The 17,773-nt window shown below is 47.1% G+C and overlaps 1 protein-coding gene across 1 annotated transcript in view; it reads left to right on the top strand.

The window, feature by feature from the left end:
* The first annotated feature begins 468 nt into the window (after window positions 1-468).
* Window positions 469-17,773, top strand: part of LOC135908238 (short transient receptor potential channel 3-like) — a 51,554-nt gene continuing 34,249 nt past the window's right edge. The window contains exons 1-2 of the mRNA XM_065439994.1: window positions 469-602; window positions 13,560-13,831. Coding sequence (XP_065296066.1) covers window positions 13,670-13,831 — 162 coding nt within the window. The 5' untranslated portion in view covers window positions 469-602; window positions 13,560-13,669. The remainder of the gene's footprint in view (window positions 603-13,559; window positions 13,832-17,773) is intronic.

Below are 17,773 nucleotides of genomic sequence, written 5' to 3' on the forward strand. Positions count from 1 at the left end.
AGAAAGAGAGCGGGTCGGGGGGGTCGGTGTCTACTGTGTGAAAGAATGCTGCTGTCGCCAGAAATCAATTCTCCGGCTAGGGAATCTCTGAAATGCGCATTTTTTCTTACCTTACCCTTATGCCCTCAACGACACCTTTCATAACATTTATTTTCGCCCCTCCTTCTCATATATCTCTGCTAAGAGGCAAGCTAAACAAGGTTGCGTCATAGTAGGCAGTGCACGTAAAGTTAGTACGTCACTATGCGTAAAAAAGTTTACCTCTGTGCCGCTTCATTTATAAAATTTCCCCAGCCTACCCCTCGATTTCCCTCATTCTCAGTCGCTTCGAGCTGCAGTTGCCACGAATTCAGCGCCTGGAGCCGACAAAAGTCACCGGAACCTATCGCATAGCTCGGAGTGGCTTTGCGTGGTTTCACTGACTCGCAATGACGTTTACATCGCGCGCAGGTGGCAGTCACGCCTGTCGAGCACGCTCTTTTTCCGCCAAGTGTTCGTCAGTGTAGATCCTTTCCAACGTGGCCCACCACTGTTGCTTCAGTTAACGTCTCTGCATGCGGCTGCTGTAGGAGGCGCAATGTTTGGCCCCACCTCGTCATTATGTAAGCAGAACGTTTTTGTCTATAGCTTCGATACTTGGAAACCATTGTGTTATTTTATGGACGTTGGACACAAGCAAGCACGCATACTGAACAAAGGGGGAGGAGGGCGGGATACGACGAGGCTGGTTGCACAACCCTACCTTTGGTTGGTAGTGGCTCTCGTCTTTCGTCCCTTCATGTGTGTGTGCCTTTTCGCCACTTATAGCAACCAGTGATCACTCACCAATGAGCATGACAAGAAATTCTGCCAGATTTTTGACGCCCGCTCTTGTCTCTTTATTTTACTGTTGTTTTCCCGGTATTTCTGAGTTCAGAGCTTTAGGCAGCGCGTGACGGCACGTATAATGAGCCAGGAACTGAAGCTTGTTCTCTTGTATCTCACGTCGTCAAAAGGATTTTCGTATTGTTTTTCCCCACAGAAGTATATACTCAGATACCTGCGTAATTCCTAAGGTGATAGTGAATGTACGTTGCCGGTCGGAAGCCTTGCTCTTATAGCCAGCAATTACGGAACTGAATTTATGGGTGTCCGCGCGCCTATATAGATTATAGTACACTGTCCAGGTGCTTGCTTGTTTCTGGCAAATTTTCGTTTGGACGGTGCTTTCAAATATGGCTTGTAGGTTTATTGTCTATTCGCCCCCCTCCCTCCAAATAAAATATTGTTGCCTTCTTTGTGAAAGAAAGAATTACGCACGAGTGAGTACAAGCTTTGTCTTCAGAAAGTCAAACAATTCATAGGCCATCGACCAAAGCACTTCCTCCGGATGAGTGCCCATGTGTCGTCCTCTTCAGATTAAGGGTAACCCGCAGCTCATCATGCCAACAACCTGTTGTCCGATTGCGACATCTTTTTTATGACCATGTCAATTAGCGGATGCGAGACTTTGCTTCTGATATGCGATATACCTTACGAAGAAATAATATGCATTAGTGCATTCTGAAACGTCCATGGAGGCTGATGCAGGGACCTCTTTTATTTCGGTGTAGAAATTCCCATACTTCCTTGAAACTCTATTGAAGTGAAACGTCGCCAACAGGAAGGCTTAAGTATGATAAAGTGCTCAAGATGTCGCACTGCGGAGTTAATGGTAGGGAGAGTATGTGAATGTGTTCGCAAAAATGGCCTTACGGTTATTGTTATTATCCCTTATAAGTGACGTGCTAGAGTTGCATGTGTGCCTGTAGATCCATGCAGTCCGGTTGCGGAGAACAGGTGCAGTAGTTTGACGTGCACCTTCTACGTATTGCTTATCAGCTGCCTAGAAAGGAACTCTCACAGCATATGTGACTGGTTTCTTTGTTGGGTTGGTGTTGCTTCTCGAAAGGTTCACTGACGGCATGCTACGAACACACTTGCGTGTGCTTGTATGTGCGAGTTCTAATTTCAAGTTCTGCGTCCCACACCTGTACCGACCATGCATACAAGTTTTTTTTAATTCCTTTGTGTCTTTAAGTTTCCTCAGTTCACCAGATCAATTTATTTTTATATATGGTTAAAAACGCTGTTGACAATCTTCTTATGCGTGACAAAAAGGTCTTTAGATTTTCGCACCCTAAAAAACGCCCCTATTGCACGCGTTTCCTCCTTTACATTGGAGGGCTCGGGCATTATTCGAGGCACCTTGGTTTTTGGAACATATGTACCAAAATATCTGTACATGAACGCTCTCGCATACGATTGTGGCCGCCACGGTGCGTTATGGAACCCACAACGTCGTGTTCAGGAGCACATTGCCAAGGCCACTGAGCCAAAGTTGCATGTATTATTGGCAAGCGTTCCTTGCCTGTTGGTGTAGCGCCAGTTGCAGATCCCGTGCACTGTTTTCTATTGCAGCAGAGACTTAGGGTCGTTCGTTTTTGAGTAAAACCTGATAACGCCTGATTTTTGTACCTCGAACAAAATTTCTAAAAAAATCAGTTTAAACCCGATTTATTTACCGAAAGTTTGCCTTTTCGTCAAGGATAATAATAAATGCAGGTGCCAACAGACTAACGAAAACCGCCCCGTTTTCTTGAGCAAGTGGGCAGTATTAGTAGTATTCTTAACACATGAATGTGGAATACGCATCTTTATCGCCTAGCACGCAAGGGAGAAACAGCATATATAAAGGAAATTCGGCAGAGACTACTGAGACGGTCTATGTGTGGGATTGTGAAAGCAATATACCATTTGTAGACCTCGGAACGCCATGAACGCGCTCACGTTATATGCTCATGACGTGCGGCACCTCCTCTCCGTTGGCTTTGCCATCACGTGCCAAATAATGCACGCACAAGGCCACACCTTTAGACAGCCAGATGGCTGCTACGCGATGTGCGCAATGACTCAAGCACTAGGCACATTTTTTAGTCAGCTGTTACCACGGAGCCGTCACAGCGTCGGCCAAGCGTGCTCGTACCGCACCCCAGAGGCCCGGGTTGGCTTGCCACCCATATCAAAATTCACCAAGTTTTTTGTCAAAGCCATTCATTTACCTTGTTTACAGGAACTTCACTCAAAAATTTGACGTCCCTCGGAGCATTTTTGACATGCTTCTACCCTTTGCGCCATCGGCTTTCTTTACCATCTATCAATCATGCGGACGACTACAGATTTTCGCGCGACAGAGCACATGATGCTTTTGCATTTATAAATTCTCAGTGCCAGACGGCGCTGAGTGAGCGCAAGGTTGTTGCTTTTTTTTTAGTAGCCGCGTTTACAAGGACATCAAATGCTAGACTGCATGAACTATCTGCACGTCGCCTATATATGCAAACAGCGTTAATTTATTGCGATGCAAATTAACATATCGATGACGTTCATTTGCATTGTACGAGCAGTTGTGACGTTGACAGGATGTTACCATAGGTGCGTAACGTTTAACGAAAGATGGCTGATTCATATAGTTGATACTTAAAGAGTTTTGTGACGATGACGACGAAGTTACTCCGTGCTAGAACGCATCTCTCCCAGCTAGTCAATTTTCTTCAAATATTCATCAGTCTCTGGAGCGCTTTCCACGTCCTAGCTTGAGGCGATGGACACGGAACATTCTGCAGGCTCGTGAGACCAGAAGTGTGCGACCGCAAGTTCTCCTATTACTCAAGGCACCTGGTCAAACACCAGTGAAGGCTCAAGATTGGCTCCTACGTTCGTGGCCATGAATGCAGAGCCTATTGCTGGCCCGTCTGGCCAGAGTTCTACATTAACAAGCTCCTCAAGGAAACGAGGCACCTGGTCCAACACCAGCAAAGCCACAGAGAAACGACTGCTCAATCACAAGCGGTGCCTCATCGGATGACACCTTCGTGTCGGTGAGGAGCCGTAAGGCTGAAAGGAGGCTCATCAAGGCGTCATCACCAGTGAGTACTGCGATGTGGACGTAGCCTCCATGATCGCCACGCCGGGCACGTTGGACACGCTGGGACAGCAGCCTGAAGAGAGAGACACGGACGCAGACGGAGACCGAGGCTGAGAGTTTATTCAGAGCGCGGCCACTTAAATAGGCTCAGCGTCGCTATTATACTGCCCCTGAGGGCGAAAAAGATTTGGTTCCAGAACCGTAACCTGATGTAACACCATCCCCCTCTTTTTAGAAAATCATTCAGGGGAAGAAACGTTGTACGTTAGTCAATGCTACACATTACACAATAGCAAAATAATTCCCAGTCCTCTCCCCCATTTGCAGAACGATCTGATACAAAATAGAGCGCTTCGTTTCCCTCCTGTAAATACAAACACACAAAAGGGATTAAGACAAGAAAGTCCAAACGTGTGTCCATAGCCACACAGTAATGGAATAAACATTGAAAACTAAGAACACAACGGACAGCACAAGACATACACACACACACATACACACACACATATTATATATATATATATATATATATATATATATATATATATACATATATATATATATATATATATATATATATATATATATATATATATATATATATATATATATATATATATATATAAAACGCCCATGGAATGCAATATTTAAGGGGGTGGTTTCTGGCACCGCCCTTTTCACCGCCGAGGCAATTGCGGTGCATGAACAGTTGAATTACCTCTAGAGGGGCGAGAAATGGCTCCGCAGTTACTTTTGAGCTTTGCAAGCACTCCCTCGGCAAAACTGGGGGCGCAGATAACGACTTCATATTTGAGCTTCCCAGCTCACTGAAGCACCCGTCAGGCGACTCTGAAGGCGAAGAAAAAGATTCAAAAGAATTCGAAGGTTCACTGACGCGCTCCTCAGGCAAAGCTGGGTACAAAAACTTATGAACTGCATGTGAGCACCGAGGCTCAGAGATATAAGCTTTACGTGTTTCAGAAAAAGCGTGGGGACTGGGCACATCATTCATTCGTTCTGAAGGTGCCTGCATTGAACCATTAGATTCAGTTACACGCTATTCAGATGCCGCAAGGAGTTCAATCGTTTTGACTCGGTGCCACAGCCGGACGTTGAACTGGTACGTGAGCAGAACCATCAGACCCTGTGAAACGCTCAGCAGTCGACGCTTCTAATGGAGTGTTTGGACTAGGCACGTCACTCAACCTAAGTAATCGTGCCTGACTTCATTGCCTTACGGCCGAACATGAAACACTCATTCGAGATACTTTACGAGCTGTATCCGAACGAGCCGTCCGCCATCTTATCCCGGTCGGGGGGGAATGCTGGTCCGTTGACCGCCATCTTGAAGTGAAGTCGGGTGAGGAGGGTAACTGCCATCTTGGACTGTAATAGGATGGGGAAGACCGTCATCTTGAAGTTGAGTCGGGTGGGGAAGGATACCGCCCTTTTGAAGGTCTCGTTGAGCACGAGGCAGGGCGCGTCCACCTTCTTGTGGCAGCCCACGTTGTGAAACAGCATCTACTTGTATAACGCTGAACTGCTGCATTATTTTATTGGTGCGCTCCACTTCCTGAGCAAGTTCCAGTGCTTTCTTGACGGTAAAAGTCTTGCCGAGTTGGATGATTAGGCGGCGAAGTTGATGCGACTGTAAACCACAAAGGATTTGGCCTTGAACCATGACGTCGATATCGGTGCCAAACTTGCACGATATGGCGGGCCATTGGACATTTTAAATAAGTTCAGCAGTCGGCTCCGGAGTCTGTACACTGCGTTTGAAATGGACGCGACTTCAAAATTCGTTGGGTTCTTCACGAAAGTGCTTGTCTAGCACTTGAAGCGCCGCTTCGTATACGTCACTTGCCTCGAAGTCCCCTGTCCCCTCTTCGGTTACGGCCTGCGTCTTTGCCTCGATGAGGTTGTAATAAATACTAACGGCTTCCGCCCCTACCGCGTTGAGAAGCGCTTTCTTGTGGTCCGGCGTAGCGGTCTTCGCGGTGGCGTCGACTTAAGCCTGCAAAACACGTCGCCATTTGAGCCAAGCAGTACCCGGTACACCGGGACATGACGAGAAAGGTGGGGGGCGGGGGGGGGGGGGGGGCAGGTGATTGCAGCATTCATGTTGAAAAGTTAGCAGGCAGGAACCAGGGGTGCGGACAGCTGCAAAGACGCTGCAGTAGCGTCGAAGGTCAAGCAGAGGACGTCGCAGTCGCGTCAAAAAGCGAAAAGCGCCGAAATGCTACTTGGAAGGAGGGCAACCCAAATAGAAGATGCGGTGAAGAAGCAAGCTGGGAGTCGTAACTCACAGGTCGGCGCGATGCACGTTGATTAACTTCATCGCCAATGTGATGTCGCGAGTGGCGACTGAACGCGTTGCGCAGGTGCGAAGTTGGCAGCATCAGGTCCGGCGTCCGCGGCAACAGAATGGCAGAATCGGCAATTATTTTGGGATTAATGGCAGCAGTTCACGATGTGTAGCCCACACGGCAAGGTAATCCTCGTCGCCAATGTGGCCGCCATGACCGCCATGCAGGGCACGTCGTGCACACCGGGTCGGCGGCCTGAGCAGAGACACGGACGCAGACAGGGATCGAGACTGAGAGAGATTTTATTCAAAGCCCGGCACTTTAAATAGGCTTAGCGTCGCTGTGACGGCGCCCCCCGAGGGCGAATGAGATTCGGTTCCGAAAACGAAACCCGATGAAACAACTGCGTCAACCATGCAGGTAAGCAGTGAACGCTGGCCGCACGCCATCAGCTTCATGCGAGTGGATTCTTCCGTCAGCCTTCGAGTATTGAACAGGCAAGCTTTCTCTATTTTTCTTGAGGGAAAGGCGCCAAACAAATTCAAGGAGGTCCGCCCGAACACACGAAATGTTTTAGATGTCGACACAAGCCGTGTAACCACGCTGGGTAAGCTAGACAGATAACAGATTTGGGCAACATAAAAGCACGACCGGTCATACCCATGGATGGGGCCTGCACTTCAGGTCAAGCAGAGGTCAAGCAAAGTATTTTGGCATTAACCTTGCTAGTCAATTAACATGGTCTTGACACATTAACCACATAATAAATTCATCTAATCGAGCAGTTGGGTATCTCCGACGTAACCTGCGCATTACACCTTCTTCCTTAAAATTACTAGCTTATAAAACATTTGTACGACCTAAACTTGAATACGCTTACGCAATATTTGACCCCCATCAGTCTAACCTTATCTCAGCCCTTGAATCTGTGCAGAATCGTGCCACTCGCTTTATTCTTTCAAACTACTCTCGATACTCTAGCATATCCGCCTTGAAATTGCAACTAAAACTTCCTTCTCTCGCTTCCCGTCGCCGAATTTCACGTCTGTGCCTTTATCACAGGTTTTTCCATTGCTCGCCCCGTGACAGCAACCTCATCCTACCAGTACGTCGAACACCCCGCACAGGCCATCCAAACAGCGTCATCCCGCATCGTTCCCGAACAACTACATTTCAGAAATCATTTTGTGTCCACACAGCTCGCGACTGGAATGACCTTCCCTGTCACTTAGCACAAATCCCTGATCCAGTCCATTTCAAGACTGCCATCGAGGAAGCCATGTCATCGTCATGATTCTCATGTAACATTCATTGTTAACCGCCGTTCTTGCGCCCACCTCTCATGTAATGTCCCGCCAGGGACCCTTGAGGTTCAAATAAATAAATAAATAAAGTAATCTATATACGACAATGACTTGTCAATTTCAAACATGGACTTGCCAATTCTGATAAAAACGCCATACGAAGGAGTGGTCATTACGCACGTATCCCGCCTTGGAAACAGCCAATACGTGAAGATAGTGTTGAAGGGTGATTACATCTCTACGCACGTAAAGATCGGTCATTTCCGACATGTCGTACGGCAGTTTGTCCCAAAGCCGCTTCAATTCCATAAGTGCTTCAGGATCGGGCATGTTAGGGGCGCCTGCGCAAGCTCCACAATGTGCCCCTGGTGCGCGGAGTCGCACACGGTAGACGACTGCCGTGCAACAAACTTTAGGTATAGAAACTGTGAAGGCACTCATGAAGCGACATCTAAGGAATGCCCAAGAATAAAAAAGAGCTTGAAGTTCTGAAGCAAATGTTCAGGGATAACTCAACCCTTAGAGAAGTCTCAGAAAAGATCTCGCGTCGACGTCGTCATCGACGGAAACGCTCAAGACACGGTGGAGTTCGAGCACTGCTTGCGCCAACGCTATCATCTTCAAATAGAACGCCCAGGAGCACAAGGAGGCCTCAGATGGAAAAGGCTCCCCCGTGGAAGAGCGGCCGGGGTTCGCAAGCTTTCAGTCTTCTTAAGAGCCTCCACGCTTGATGAACCCATCGATGCCCACTCCTGTTGGTGAGGCTTCAACAGTGGACTGCCAAATTATTTCTGTACTGCGATCCAGTGCGAATGTCATCAGGGCAATGGTGGCCAGCATGGACAACCCATCTGCACGGAGTAGGCTGCAAGTACTGGACGCACTGAGCCCCGTCTTAGCAAGCCTTGAGTTAAGCCACGGCTGACAATCACCAGTCATGTCGTAAGCAGGTTGGAGAAGCGTCAATCCTTCAGTGGAGCGCGAGATGTCTAAGATCTCGCATTGCCGATTTTCGTCAGTTTGTCCTCACTAACCAATTTCCAATCATTGTCATTTGTGAAACAAGCTCATCGCATGCAATAAGGCTGTTCGGCTACGAGACAATATTATCATCAAGCGACAGCAAAAGTAGCGAGGTCGTCATGCTTATTCGACATGAGCTCACTTACGTCGTCCCACCTCATGACGACAATTATTATGAGTGCATGAATGTTAAAAATAGAAAAGTTACCTCTGCACTCTTGGGTGTGTATCTGTCCCCATTAAGTCAATTTGGCACCAAAAGACTAGAAGACATATTAAAAACACAACCTGGTCTGCGGATTACCACCAGCGATGTACACCATACCATTTGGGGAAGCCCAAAGGTTAACGCGACGGGACGACGGCTAGCTTCATTTGTTTTCAGCAATGGTCTCTACCTGCTGAATGACGTGAGTTCAACGTTTCTGCGGGGAATAACGTGCAGCAGCTGCCTCGATTTGACTTTCATCTCGCGCCGCTTCGACACACATGTTAAGTCGTTTTTGAACATTCAAACACATATTTTGTGATTCGCTAGGTCTCCGCAAACCTCTATCACAAATATGGAGAACTGTGTGAGGTCTACGTTCTGTTCCGGAACAGTGCTTTCGGTTTAAGGCACTTTCACTATTCTAGCGCCACCAAAACATTTATGTGGCGGAAGGTTTCTGTGCTATCATTGCGGGTCAGCCAACTTGCATAGCTTCGCTTGCATTGAACTATATTCCAGACTCACGAGATTCACGCATGGATTTGTCGTTCAGAACGCAAGAGCTTGACGAGGTGCTAGGCGCTCGCCTTATGCAATCGGTCGTCATCACCTGGTCCGGATGACATATGTTACCGTACACTTTGTCACCTTGGTGAACGCGCGTGAAGTGCGCTCCTTACTATATATAACGAGTCCTGGCAGGACGGCAAGGTTCCTCAACATTAGAAGATCAGCCGCCTAGTACCGCTTCTTAAGCCTGACAAGTCTCCTTTGGAGATTACTTCATACCGACCAATTGCGCTGATAAGTTACGTTAGGAAGGTAATGGAGCGAATATCCTCGCCAGATTTGAGTGGTACCTCGAAAACTACAAAATCAACCCAGACGCAATGGCTGGCTTTCGACGTCGGCGATATTCTATCGACAACGTTACCAATCTGGTAACCTATGCTACACATTAAAACTCGTGTAAGAGATCTGTCGCACTGTTCTTAGATAAAAAGGGAGCCTATGACAACGTTCTTCAGGACGCCATACTTGAGGCAAGGGAATCGGTAGGCCCAGGCGGCCAATTATATCGTTGGACACGCAGTTATTTACGTAGGTGAACCCTCTTTGTTAACACTGAAGCTGGCCCAACCTCGCAATGTTACACGCACCATGGATTTCCGCAAGGCGGTGTTTTGAGTCTCACGCTCTTCAATCTTGTACTCATTGGTCTCGTGGTACGACTGCCGAACACGGTCAAAGTGTCAATGTATGCCGACGACATCTGCGTCTGGCAATCTGGTGTGACAAGGCAGCAGATACACTCAAGAATTCTAGAAGCTGCGACGTTAACATCGACCCACCTAAATCAACAAGGCCTCAAGATCTCTCAAGAAATATGCGCATTGGTCGCGTTCAGCCGATAGCCACTGAGATCATATGATGTCTCTATCGACGGCCAAAGCATACGATATGTCAGGAGGCAACGATTCTTAGGCATAACCATCGATCGTCACCTCTCCTGGAGTCCTCATGTGGCCTACCTAAGAAGCGTCTGACGGATGCTTCTAATGTGGTCAAGTTTCTTGGAGAAAAATCCTGGGGTACGTCAGTACATGCAATGATATAACTATACAGGACGCTCTTTCTTGGGTATTTGCGATACAGCTTCCCTTTGCTGACCAACGCCTGCAGAAATAATGTCCGTACACTCGAAAGCGTCCAGGTCTAGGCACTTAGAGTGTGTCTTGGATTACCGGGACGCTCGTAAATAGCTTAAACAACTGCGATTCCACATGACTTCCTAGCGAAGACCCATATAGTGATGGAAGCGCTCAGAGCATACGTAAGACACCTTGCCTCGAACCCCTGCCCATCAATTCGCGTCATTGCCAGTGGATCTACCATGTGCCTCTTTTTGTCAGACAATCTTGTCCTATCCACATACCTTCCAGGAGGTTACACATCTCCAGCGATAATTGCATTTACCCCATGGTGCTTGCCTCCACCAAAAGTTCAACTAATGGTATCAGGAATATGAACAAAAGCACAACACTGGTCGGCAGCACTCCGGCAGTTCTTACCGTTGCTCTTACTGCTCTTACCGTACGAGACATACAACAAGCATACTCATCAATATACTGATGCTTCGACCGGGATCGGTGATTTTTCCTGCAAAAACCTCCACCGTAAAGATTCGACTATCTTTCGACTATCTCATCTCAGATTCGGCTATCTCACCAGACTACATCGACTGCTCGGTACTCGCTGCTATTCGTAGTGCACTTCACGTAACTTCTGATGAACTGCCCAATAAATGGAGTGTGTTCAGTGACTCCAAGACTGCTTTTCATTGTTTTGTTTCTACCTTACGGCGCAGACCCTAAGAACAACTAGTTCTAGAAATCAGACATCTGCCCCGCTACCTCGTCGAGCAAGGACACGACATCAAGTTACAGTGCCACTGTGACATAATGGGCAATCAACATGCCGATGCAGCAGCAAGATCTGCATATGAGGAGGGCTTGCGAGACTCTGCACCATTATCAAGAACAGACACATCAATGAAAATCAGTGTGCCTGCAGATGAAGCCACAATATATTTATGGAACACACCAAACTTTAAGCACACACGCCTGCCCCGACTGGACCCATCCCTTCGACTTCGACCCTCATCTGGACTCTGTAGACTCGAGACAACACTACTTTGCCGAATGTGGCTTCGTGTCGCTTTCATAAGATCTTTTGCCTTCCGAGTTGGTATGGACGAGAGCACGGCTTATAGTCCTTGTGGCGGCGAGGACACTATAGAACGCGTACTTTGCCACTGCCCTCGATACAGCACGCACCGGCTTTCGCTAGCGGCCATGTTGGCACGCCTTGACGACAGGCCACTTTCAGAACAGACGGCCTTGGAATACCGAGATGAACTGTCGTCACACCGAAAGTCGGTCAAGGCTTTGTTGACCTTTTTAAGTGGCAATGGCCTATTAGAAAGATTGTATTGATCTCGTCCGTTTTCTTCACGCCTTTTTTTTTTTCCCGCTCGTCTTTCCGTCTTTACTTCCCCTTTCCCTTCCCCTAGTGCAGGGTAGCAAACCGGGGTATTTAACTCTAGTTAACCTCCATGCCTTTTTCTCATTTGCATCTCTCCATCTCTCAAAATAATTTTGTTGCAAGAGCTCATATTGGGAACCAGTAATATGGAATCACAAGAGAAAATGACAAAAGGCCCGACAGTTCAACGATGGATGCCCAATGCATAGGATATTTTGTCAACAAGGGTTTGCACCTCTCCGAAGTATGCCCATGCGCACTACTTTTCATACTTTTTGATTTGTTAAAGAAGTGCCGCGAACAAGGTAAGGGAGGAATCGCTCAACGCGTCTTCATTTTTGTTTGTTTGTTAATGTGGTTTTTTACAATGTAATATTACATTTATTACATTAATAGAGAACGCGGACATCAGTTCATCAAACGATTAGCGAACGGCCGTAATTTTTGCCCTTGAGCTGGATTATTCGAAGAGGCGGACATTACTAGCGCGATAAATCGAAGTACTTATTCAAGAAATTAACAAAAATACAATGATTACTTTCTAAGTTAATTACTTCATTACTATAATTACTATATCCAGTGAGTTTGCCAAGACGTGTTAACTTGAAATGAATTTCCAGGATGACACCAGTTTGGAAGTGTCACTTCCTAAAGTGCTGAACGAAATACATGGGCGTTCTAGTTACTTTTGTGCTATAATTACATAAAGCATCGTTTTCTTAAGGAAGTGGAACAACTGTGCATTTTTAGGGCAAGTTTGATGGCGCATATTTCCAAACCGACGTCATTTGAGAAATTCATTCCAAGTGGACACGCCTTTGAAGCTCACCAGGTACAATTCGTGAATTTCAGTATGTGTCGTAGAATAATTGATTGAAAAGATTATTAGTGGATTTTCGTTAACTTGTTGAATATGTGTCTTCATTTTACGTGCGGCTTCTCCGAATAATCCAGTTCAAGGACTGGGATTAGGCCATCTGCGACAGGCTATATTTTTAAAAATTCTATAAAACATCAAAATGATCACACTATATTATGCGTTGGTCATTGGTAATAACAGATTATTTTGTGCTCTGTTGATCGTTCTACTCATTCTTGTCCTGGCTAAAGTCACATTCGTCTTGTCTACTGATGGCCACTTTTCTTTCTCGCCGCATCTTGGATTATGGCGGTAACTATATGTTAGTCGAGCAAACGGTTGATTTCGTGTCTACTCAAAGTGCCGTTAGTGTTTCGCATACATTTCTATGTGCGGAAGTTGAACGTTGCGCACACCGTTAAATAATTGTCAACGTATTTCTTGTGGCGTGCCGGGGCGAGATTACGGATTAGGATACCCTTCTTAGGCGCTCATTGCGAATGTGTTTATCCCGGGGGGTGTGTGCAATTCCACCTTATTGATTTCTTTCTTCTCGAGGAGATCGGAGATGGTTTCCCCTCTTCTTCTCCGGGATCTATGACGGTACAACTGTGATCTCGGAACAAGAAGCCTTTAAAATGCCTTTCCTTTATGATATGCTGTAAGTCAATAGGCAATATCAAATAGCCTCAGACAAAAAAAAAAAGAACTTCCCCAAATCAGTGGGTCACTCAGCGGTTGAATGAAAGGTAATTGAAACCTACGCACAACCGCAGCGTTTTCTGAGTGCCTATAGCAATGACTGCAAATATGAAAAACCTACTTATTCATCTACAAGCAATGTTTACTATGATTCTTTGTGTAGTTTCAGGCCGGTTGCAGAGACAAAGAAATCAAGGAGAGCAAGCAGCCGCTGAAGGTACCAGGGTTCCCTGACCCAGAAAGGCAGGAGGCGACCACCACCAGCGGTAAGCAATGGACAACGCGGCCTTCGAAGGCAGTGGCTCCGCCGTGCACGAGCCAGTCGTCAGGCGACGAGCTTTGATTCAGAGGAGCCTGCGGCTGCAACCAGAGGAGCAGCGGTTCTTGGAGGCTGTGCGGGACGGTGACATCCTCGGACTGAGAACCATACTTCAGGTAAGGAATTGACTGACTCAATTTGCACGAGATAACATGCTTTTTGTACCGGAATGACAGCGATCGCCTCGTGTGATGACGGCGGTCACGAGGGGACCCTTCTAGGCATTGTGTGACTGTGCTTGCTTGGTGGAAGCAAAACATGAGAGACGGGATGAACATTTGACGTGACATCTTTAATGGCTTCTCGCGATGCGAGGGCTCAACGATGCAGTATCACAATTTAATAAAGCGTGGGACGTTGCTGTTCGGAATGGCATATCTTTTTCTTCGCATCCCGTAGCGGCCCCGTGTTGAGGACGCTGTATTGACGAATGAAAAACGTCGTAGCGCATTGCTCTAACCTTGCAGGAAAAATGAGGATTTCACTCTGTACCGCGGGATCGGCGCAACACTACCCGTGGTTACCTGTAAGTTCGAGCGGGACTATGACACAAATGCCGCTACAGCGCTTGTCCCATTGGTGGTTCTCTCCCTTTTTTCCTTTTTTATGATTATTCTGGTCAGCACGGTGCGACAGTGTGCTATCGAGCTCTTTGTGTAACTTTGAAGACGGAAGGTGCTGCAGGCAAATCGAACATCACTGATCAATAACGAAGACAGGATTTTCTCACACTCCCGACTTTATCCAGCGGCACTAATGCCTTCTATTTGAAGTACCTCGCTCGCTCGTGATACCAGCGTGTTAGCTAGAACGGGCACGAAAAAAAAATATGACCGCAGTTTTCACGTATGGAAGCGCAGACGCACACCCACAACGCGACACGCAGAGGTTTGCTATTCTTGCACCTTTAACACGCAAGCACGAGCTGATATGACCGTCTGCGATAGCACCGTGGACTCTACTGCACCGAGAGGAACCGACGATTTAAAGTCTGCAAAGCATAAACTCCCCATGATTTAATTCAGTATATTTTGTACAACGAATACGTATCACTATCTTACGCCGAATTTTCGAAAAGCTAGACGCTCCCGAAACTGACCGGCTTTTCGTATTTAATCTGATTTTGAAAGTACTGAAAGTAGTATACTTGTGCCACTTTGTGAATTCCCTAAGTAGCCGCATTGCATAACGGAATAGCAGATGCGCACAACATGAGAATATGTGTTACCAGTTATAAACTACTAACACTAAACAGGTGAACATCTCAGTAAAGACCTAGAAAGGCTCGGAAAAATGGCACCCGTAAATCTTGACAGGTTCGTGGAGCGACTTTTGGCGCACGTCGAAGAGCTCCGAGTGTTGAACATTGCAACCGAGCGCTTCCGTACGGTGTCTGTCACAGACCTTTTGCCTCGTTGGCACTATAAATTCATTTATGTATTCAGTTAGCCAGTTGGTCGCTCGATCAGTAAGTAGGTGAGCATATCGTTCAGTCAGGCCAGGCCAGTTGAGTACAGTCGAGTCGACTACAGTGCCTCCATCCGTCCGCCAGCCAGATTGCCAATAAGCGACTACGAAGCAGCGTCGTCGCTTGTGCATTGGTCGATCGGAGAAAGCCTTCAGCCGACTTGGCACTTTCAGCAAGAATTGTAGTCAGTATTGTAGAATAACAAAGCGAAATTAACAAACATGCTCGGTGCGAGGGAAACTAGGACGGCATTGTGGGCATTTGGCTGTCTTACCTTACTTGTACACCACTCATTGACCTTGAATCAAGCCCAGAACCTCGTACGCATTAAACTATAAGGTTCTGCGAGACCCAATGGGAGGGCTTACCTGTGCTTTCCCCGTTCCGCGGACGCTTCCGACGTACCAGCAGGATACAAGCAATAACCAGGCCCCTTTAAAGTCTGCTTTATTGCTTCCTTTAATTGAGAGAATGCACAAACGAAACACATATGAAGAAAAGTCAGGCTGAAGCGCTACTGCAGCTGTAAGCTATATTACCTGGCAGACGCACGGTAATTCTACACAGCCGAATTTGAATCGACAACACAATCGGTCCGCACTGTTGTAGGCGTTTAACAAGAAAATCGCACACATGTGCGGAGCTATTCTAATCTGCGTTTTTTTTTATTTGTGATGGGGTTTGACTATGTGATAACTGTGACTGCATGTTATGAGTTTAGTGTTGCTGGCGCCAGGGCGCGATGCAGGTTCGTAGCACACAGTTGCTTGGAATGCACGTGCTTCTGTTTAATGAAAGATGTGCTACCTGGTACTATCCCGATATAAGTTCGTTAATTTTGTGAGTGAAGCTTTTCTTCCTGAAAGCTCCTGGACTTTATGGACCGTGGTTGCTGCTGTCTGAGAACTCGTGTAACAAATAGGTTTATGTGTATAGACACCTGTACTATAGGCCTGGTAATTTACCGGCGCCAGGCTTTCTTCCGTACGGAATCGCGCAATGAAGCAAGAGGGCAGTGCATAATGTGCTTACTGCCATAAGTGTGTACGCCATAAAAGAATAAGTCCTTCTTTAACGGAAAGTTTCTACGCCTTTTTCTCCACAGTTTGGCATGTCTGCGCGGGTGATTACTTGCAAAATATAGTGGGCTGATTCTGGAAATAGTCGATTAGTAAACTATGTTGATGCCGGAGGTGGCGTAATGAGAACTGGAGCGAATCCGGAGACATTTGAATCCGTGGTCGCGTGGGCCACGTCAGTGACACAGTGGTGGTGGTATTATCGTTTTGCTGAGCAAGCATGTATTGTATATATAGCTGCTAAGCGTGGTGCAGAACATGAACAGTTGGATAGAACTTATCATATTCGTGAACGATTATGCGTTGGCCTGCTATCGCAACCACCAGACACAAGCGGAGCTGGAGGATGGCCAGTAGTGCCATCCAGCAGTCGACAATTTTTTTCCATTGCGAGAAAGAGAACCGCCGGAGCGAGCGCGCGGGTTTTTGTCAGAGAGCCATGATCACTTGTGTCCCCGCCGCGCCGCTCCTTTTCCCGCGCTAGGCTCCAGCCACCCTCTCGGCGTCGCTATGTTGCGGGATGCTAGTTTTATGCTCTTCTTTAACTCTCTCTGCACTCTATTTCGCCCAGCTTGGCTCCTTGCTCCCCGCTAGGCTCCACCCATCCTCTCCCTGTCGCTATGTTGTGCGAGGCTATTTTTATACTCTTCTTTCACTCTCTCTCAGCGCTCTCTCCACCAGCTTGGCTCCTTGTTCCCCGCTAGGCTCCACCCATCCTCTCCCTGTCGCTATGTCGCGCGAGGCTATTTTTATACTCTGATTTCACTCGCTCTCAGCGCTCTCTCCCCCAGCTCAGCTCCTTCTTCCCCACTAGGCTCCACCCACCCTCTCCGCATCGCTGTGCTGCGCGATGCAATTTTAATACTGCTTTCACTCTCCCAGAGCTCTCTCTCCCTCAGCTCGGCGAAACTGCGGACACCAAGAGAAACCTAGCGAGGTTCTAAGAGCTCCACTGTAATATTTGCTGCACATACATTCCAACATGTGTGTCGTATGCGCACATACGCGCGTGTGTGCATGCACGCGCACAGATATGTATACTTCCTTTTTCATAAATCTGACTTAACCATCGTATTTGTAGTAGTGTCACTAAGCGGCACCAAAATTCCTCCGCCACCGTCTGTACTGCGCTGTGAGAAGACTCACCGCCGTATTCAAAAATGCATCTTAGCTTGAAGCCCATGCTTGACTTTATATAAGTAACGCCTGTCGTAAACGTGTCAAAGAAAACTAAATGAGCGTCTTGTGCACATAGACACAAGGCTTCATTCAGTCTAACTCAAGCATTGACTTCAAGCTAAGCTGCATTTATGAATACAGGTGTTAGAGCCGGAAGACAAGGTACTTCCTTGCCCGTCGAATAGATCCGTATTTCGTTTCGCTTATATATTTCCTCGTGACGCTCGTCCCAGCTAATTAGCTAAGCGTTCGTGAAAATAACGCAGAGATCTGTAGGCGGTAGTCCCTGCTATACAACGAAGTTTTATTTCAAACAAAAACTGGAAGAGGAT

The sequence above is a fragment of the Dermacentor albipictus genome, chromosome 2, assembly GCF_038994185.2.
Source record: "Dermacentor albipictus isolate Rhodes 1998 colony chromosome 2, USDA_Dalb.pri_finalv2, whole genome shotgun sequence".
Lineage (NCBI taxonomy): Eukaryota > Metazoa > Arthropoda > Arachnida > Ixodida > Ixodidae > Dermacentor > Dermacentor albipictus.